The 7,305-nt window shown below is 38.5% G+C and overlaps 1 protein-coding gene across 1 annotated transcript; it reads left to right on the forward strand.

Moving 5' to 3' along the window:
• The first annotated feature begins 5,206 nt into the window (after positions 1-5,206).
• LOC110287260 (FANCD2 opposite strand protein-like) lies at positions 5,207-6,389 on the forward strand. Its single transcript, XM_021153915.1, has one exon. It carries the CDS (start codon positions 5,207-5,209, stop codon positions 5,747-5,749), a length of 543 nt encoding a protein of 180 aa, XP_021009574.1. The 3' UTR covers positions 5,750-6,389.
• Positions 6,390-7,305: the final 916 nt, after the last annotated feature.

Consider the following 7,305-nt stretch of genomic DNA (forward strand, 5'->3'; position numbering starts at 1 on the left):
AGTGGGGGGCGCTATGGGGGACTTTTGGGATAGCATTGGAAATGTAATTGAGGAAAATATGTAATAAAAATATTAAAAATCAAAAAAAAAAGAAAAAGAAAATGCTGTCTTTTTTTCCACTGGATGGTTTTAGCTCCCTTGTCAAACATCAAGTGACCATAGGTGTGTGGGTTCATTTCTTGGTCTTCAATTCTATTCCATTGGTCTACCTACCTGTCACTATACCAGTACCTTGCAATTTTTTTCACAATTAGTCTGTAGTACAGCTTTAGGTCAGGCATGGTGATTCCACCAGAGATTCTTTTATCATTAAGAAGAGTTTTTGCTATCCTTGGGTTTTTGTTATTCCAGATGAATTCACAAATTGCCCTTTCTAATTTGTTGAAGAATTGAGTTGAAATTTTGATGGGGATTGCATTGAATCTGTAGATTGCTTTTGGCAAGATAGCCATTTTTACTGTATCAATCCTGCCAGTCTATGAGCAAAGTATTTACCTGTCTTGAGGGAATTTTGTTGTAATTTTTTCATAATAAATAAATGGACATACATTTCTTTTTTTTTAATCTCTTCTGTTTCATCATGTATTTAACAAGATGAATCCACTATACTAGTTACTTCTCTCACTGCTGTGACAAAATAAGAAGGAATATTTTGTTTTACTATTTGAAGTTACAGCCATTTCTGGCAGGGAAGGCCCAGCAGCAGGGGCATGATTCAGCTTGGTGCATTAATTACATCCTCAGTTAGGGATCAGAGTGGTGACCACTGTTGCTCAGCTTGCTTTCTCCTTTTTATTCAAGTCTGAACCCCAACCCATGAGATGATTACACCCAAATTCAGGGCAGATCTTTGCACGTTAGTTAACCTTCTCTAGACACTCATTTACAGAAGTTCACAGAATCATATTTCCTTAGTTATTATAAATTCAGTCAAGTAGATGATGATTATTAATTATTATACCATCAAGTCTTCCAAGTATGGAAAGGACACTGATAGACCCAGTCAATGGAGAGCAGTATCTGGCAATAGGGGTCTTATCTCTAGTCTAGTGAAAGCCATGGTCAGAAAGGCCTTTTCAGAATATCAATATGTATGCTAGGACTCTTTTAGTACCCTTTCTTTACTCCTTACTTCTCTTGCCAGCTTATATGACCCTCTAGACTCTAACCATGTCATAACATTTAAGTGTTCACAGTGTTTGTGTAAATGGCTAGACAGTTTACCAGTAGGTGAGTAGGAGTCTCCATAGACAACTAAAAGAGACATCTGGAAAAGACACTGGGGGCCAGATAATTGAAATATAAAAGAATTTGGACTGTATCATCTATGAGAAGGTAAACTATTTTACTACAAATGTGTTGATGATTCAAAAGAGGTATGAGCATCTGAAGACTGGGGATGATTCTAAAAGTTGTGCTTTTGTAAAAAGAAATGTTCATCTATCTCTACATTAGTAAAAGTAATAGTGAGTGTAGATATGAGCTTTTCTTTTCTACTTTCCTCACTTCCTGCTTAAGAGAAACTTCCCACAGGAAGAACAGATTGGGAGTCTGACATCTATTCAGATAAAGATGGCCACTGGCAGATGCTACCTAGAAGGTTGTTCATCTTTATCTGTCAACTCTTGCTCTGTGTGTATCTTCTTTCCAAGCTTTCCATAGGCTGTGTTACTTTCTATCATCCTAGAAGACCAAGGTCTACATGTTAGTCAACTTGAGCTGGGTGTATGGCTCAGTACAGAGCTCTTCCCTGGGAAACTGAGACCCTGGATGTGGCTCTGAGTACCACAGGAAAAGGTAGAACAATTATTTTGTCACCTGAAAATTTAGTACTTGCATACCTTAGAGATGTAATATAATTTGTATACTCTTACTGTTTTCTGTCTACTGTACATTTAATTTATAGATGAAAATGACTAAAAAATCAGAGGGAAATGGATAAACTGAGGAGTTTCTATACCACAAACTAACTGGGAGCCACTCCATGTTGTTGAATAAAAATATTCATATATACATATGAGATAATATAGTCAAAGTGTTGTGATTGTGTCAAATTCATTATTATTTGTGGTGGTAGAACTATACCTTAAATTATATACTATAATGTTTTGAATTGTCTGGATTGGTTATTATATCTGGGTTTAGTTTTTTTTTAATTAGGTATTTTCTTCATTTACATTTCCAATGCTATCCAAATGTGTTTAGTTTTATAATATTCATTAAAATTAACTTTGGTTGAATGCTATGGCAGTTTTTTTGATTAACTTGACTCTTCTCTTATACTTTTTTATATTTAGCCAATGTGCTGAATAAAAAAAAATGACTCAAAGGATTATAAGTTACTAATGGTATTGACAATATATTCTGACCTGAATGCATTCTGTTGTAGTAATGTGAATGAGAATGGCTCCCACATGCTCATTGTTTCAATACTTGAACTCTAGTTGGTGGAAATATTTAGGAAGTATTAGGAGGTGTGCCTTGTTGAAGGAGGTATGTCACAGGGACGGTTTTGAGGTTTGAAAAGATGTGTGCTATTTCACTATTTCAAGCTACTTCTCTTTACCTCCTGCTTGTAATTCGAGATGTGAACTTTTGGATGTTCATGCTACCGTGCTTTTGCTCTGCCATCATAGACTCTTACGTGCTGAAATGTTAAGTCCAGTTAAATGCTTTATTTTATAAGTTGCCTTGGTCGTGGTATTTTATCACAACAATAAAAACGTAACTAATACAGCTGTATACAGCGAGTGACACAAAACACTTTCTGAATACCTTAGTGATCTTCCTGGCAAGTGACCACTTAAAATTCTAATTAAAAATCAAGATGTATTGATCAAAAATATCAATTATTGTGATAATTTTAACTTGAAATGATTTGTGTGTTGCTGAAGCAGCATGTAAATATAGGAAAAGATTCAAGGGGTATAAGAAAAAGAAAGAGTCCTCTCTTGTCATCATCCTTCTCAGACCTAACATAATTTTTATGTCTCCAGTATTTTTCTTACTATGTCAAGTATTTTAGCACAGTTGACAGGAGATTGGCCTACAGAGAAACTGAACACAGAAATCACACTTTTTCCTGAAATACCATATCAAGATGGCCAGTGAACCATACTTATTATCTTATCTAGACATCTATTTTAATAGCATTGTGTGGCCTCTGTTTAGCAAACTTATATTGATATTTTTATTTTTATATATTTCTATCTTAATTGGGTTTCTTCCTTATACTTAGGGCTTCCAAGTACTTTCATAAATAATCTTATAACTTAATTCATAACAATTTGTTTCATAAGGAAGTGAATACACCAAGATATTTTTGTTCTCCCCCCTTGACTTTAGTTAAAGATTAATTAATTCAAGTAATGTATCCCCAAAGCCCCAAGATTCCTTATATAGCTTATACTCAAGAACTTAGTTATCCATTTCTCTCTCAAAGCCTACACTTGATTCTTCTCCTTATCAAAATGCTTACTGATTTTGTTTCACTTTGACTGCTAAATGTGAATAAAGGTCCCTGTGGCTCTGAGACAAAGTTCTTCCATTTTTTCCAATGACATGGAACTGTGTTCCCCAATGTCAATGACATTGCTTCACACTAGTGAATGCCAGTCTTCAAAGATGGATCAAAGCAAAACAAAGCAGAGAACAAGCCCAAACATGGCAGTGTGCAACTATAGTCCCCATACTTGGGGAAGCTGAGGCAGGATGACCACATGTTTGGGGCTAACCAGACTTACATAGTATATACCAGGGTACCTAAGGATACTAAGCAAGTTCAAGACCAGTCTGGCATATATAGAAAGTTTAAGACTAGCCTGGGATATTTAGTGTCTTAGGGTTTTATTGCTGTGAAGAAACACCATGACAACAACTCTTACAAAAACCATGGCATTGGCTTATAGTTTCAGAGGTTTAGTCCATTATTGTCATGGCAGGAAACATGGCCAAGTGCAGGCTGGCATGGTACTGGAGAAGGAGCTGAGAGTTCTATATCCTTGATCCAAAAGTAACAGATGGAGACTGTGTATATCTTGAGCATAGGAGACCTCAAAGGCCACCCCCACAGTGACACACTTCCTCCAATAAGGCCATACCTTGTGGGGAGCAGGTGTGGCGGCAGTCCCAAAGGCGCCAGGGACTGCAGCTAAGTCGTATGACTTGCACCTGACTTCCTCATATAAGCCACAAACATCGTGAGAGCTGCGCAGGTGTACCAGGTTACTGGCGAAGCCATTTTGGTGGAGATATGCCCCTGCTGCCCTGATTAGCTGAAGCTGCATGCCTGGTGAGGTGATGTGGCCTGCTGTGAGTGGATGGGAACTGAGAGTATATAAGAGTGAGAGGCCCAGGGCTCAGAGTCTTTCGCCTACACAGTAAATGCTCTCCCAATAAACGTGTGCAGAAGGATCCTATTGTGGTGTCTTTCTTGCTGGCGAGTCAGGCGTCCCACAATACCTCCTAATAATGCCACTCCCTATGGGCCAAGCATTCAACCACATGAGTTTATGTGGGCTATGCCTATTCAAACTACCACACTTAGCTAGGGGTTATTCTTTGGTTTTCTTTCTCAGCATTAAAGAATGAACTCAGGGCCTCACACATACTAGGCATCGCTCTACCAGTGAGTTACAAACACAGGCTCTATCTTGAAGAAACAAAATCCAACCTACCAAATGAACCCAAATATAGAACAAGATAAATAAAGCATATCCCAACATCCCGGCTGCAGTTTTTCGGAATGGAAGCATCTAATAAGAAGAGAACCACAACAAAGATAGATGAAGAACAATAGAGGGTAGCAATGTCCTTTTAGATTTGCTCATTACTTCTATTTTGTTATTTTAAGATACTTTTAAAGGTGACTTAGTGATGTTTTTACGTTTATTGGTATAACATCTTATTTTCTATTCACTTTTATTGTATAACAGAAAATAATTCCAAACTATCATCTTTCACTCATAGTATAATTATGGAACAACAATTTGTCTTGGCCTCCAGGATTTCACTTCTGGCCTTCTCAGGATTGGCCAGTAGGCAAGTCCTGACATCTCACAGAGGGGTACCTCTAGTTTCCAGCCCTGCTCTGGGTTAGGTTCTGATGGTCTTAGGTCACAAAGGCTGTTGCTAAGTACCAGACAGAGAAAGACTCAGCTGCTACTCTGGAGTCTGTGTTTTGTGGAGAAGAGCAGTAAGACTGCCAATGGCAGGATATCAGCTCTGGTCACCGTGGAACCCCCTGGATGAGAGTTTGCAATGGCTGCGGCACACAACACCTATCTTTCCCCCAAAACACCCTTTTATGGTCTTACCTTGCTTCCCACGGTCCTCTTCTGATCTTGAAGTACAACAGTGCTTTCGTGAAGTTGCTGTAATCTTGGAGACCCCAAGGATGGAAGCTTTAAAGGGCTCAGAGTTATCTGGCTACCTACCTCAGCCACAGAAAGGAACAGCAGCCAAGAACAAACAAATGATTAAGAAGCCCCAGCCCATCCGTCTCATTGGATTGGATTCAGTCTTTGGCAGGGTTATTACAGTCCAACCACCCAAGTGGACTGGAACCTTCAGAGTTTCTGAGTCATCAGCCTTCAGCAAAATTATCAGCAAAGAGCAACGGTGGCCCACTGGACTCAAGGAGCCACAGATTGAGATGACAGTAGCCATGTGTAAACAGATGCTACGCTCGATTCTTCTGCTGTATACGATATACAAAAAGTGCACGTTTGCCTTGCAACACTCCCAGTAAAGGGTTCCCATCCAACCCCAGTACTTCCCACCATACCCTATGGTATGTATTGGAGCTTACAAAAACCTGTCCATGAAAGTCAAACTATAACCTCATATTTGATACTTTGCCCTTTTGTCAAGTTATAATAGCCTAGAAGTTCCTCTCCTTTTCTCTTCACAAGCAGGGCCAATGAGACTGAGCAAGGAAGAACAACTGAAAACGGAATGGACATTTAAAAGTTAAACTACCATCCATCTACATGCTCATATGGTACCGAAGAGTTAGACAAACCACAGAAGCCAGCCAGTCCAGTGTTAACACACTCAAGCCCCAAAGATAACTGAAGAACTCAGAGGAGGAAAGGGACTTTATATATTTATATATATCAACATGTATGGATTTTCTGAGTACCAAAAGATGAAGCAATCAAAAGTCAAAATCTTTGTGTGGGTTAAGGACTAATTTGAGAACAGCTGTCCATCATCAAACTAATTATGACCACAGCAACCTAACTATAGGACTCTAATATCAATGTGGGTAAAAATGTAAAAAAAAATATTAAGTAATCCTACAGCCTGACAAGAATGAAACTGGTAGTTTTGAGACTGGACATTTTGTTGGAAGACATGAGGGTCCCCCATATTCACTTCTGGTATTCTAGTTCCAATAAACCACCATTGTTTTATTTAAGAGGAGTTTACGGTTTCTCATTTCAAACTGTAATTTAGTTCTAAAAGCAGAATTCTTAAACAATGTATCAAAAAAAGTTGTAGTTTCATCCTATTGTAACTGGGTTCTGTAAAAATTGTGAGTTTAAACATTGTCCTGTAGATGTTCCATGTTCTCTGATTGGAGAGCTCCTAGCTCCAAATGTGAGTACTTAGCCTGTAGTAACTATAGAAACTAGGAAAGTAAAATGGGACCATAGCCAGGATAGGGGTATGGGAGCAATAGAGAGGGAAACAGCAAGGTGTAAATTATCTGATCACAGAAATGGGAAAGGGGGATTCCTTAGGGAATGGGAGGGAGGCAAGTACAGAAGAAAGTGGAAAGAAGGAAATGGGGACGGTAGGATACAATGATATGAGAGAAGAAATGGGAGTTGTCTTCATATGGAGAGTGATGGAGGTAAATACAGAAGAATGGAGGAGGAAAAAGGGAAATAGCAGGAGACAAGTGATCTGGTAAAGTGCAGGCTTGTTAGGAAAGGGAGGTAAATACAGGAAGAGAAAAGGAGATAAAATAATATAGATGACTAAAAAGGCAGGAAGAAATCACACTATTAACTATTTACCTAAAAATCCCTATAACATAGGTATATATAAGTATACATGCATAGTTTTAATGAACTGTTCTTATCTGAGCTGATGGTGCTGCTTCAAAGAGTTGAAGACCACCTAACAAAAAAACCTCATACCAGATATGGGAAGCCCTCTTTGAGTTCTTGGTCAGGGCTCCCTAAGAAACTCAACAAAATATAGTCTATTGCTGTTATCTTTACCACATGCATAAGGTAAGTCTCTATTGCTGAAGACAACATGCACTTCAGAAACTGGCTCCAGAGACCCATTAGG

Source organism: Mus caroli, chromosome X (assembly GCF_900094665.2).
Source record: "Mus caroli chromosome X, CAROLI_EIJ_v1.1, whole genome shotgun sequence".
In the NCBI taxonomy this organism is placed as follows: Eukaryota; Metazoa; Chordata; class Mammalia; order Rodentia; family Muridae; genus Mus; species Mus caroli.

What these genes read in the sequence shown, in the direction of transcription:
- LOC110287260 (XM_021153915.1), top strand. Translation starts at nt 5,207, where the DNA reads ATGGCAGGATATCAGCTCTGGTCACCGTGGAACCCCCTGGATGAGAGT.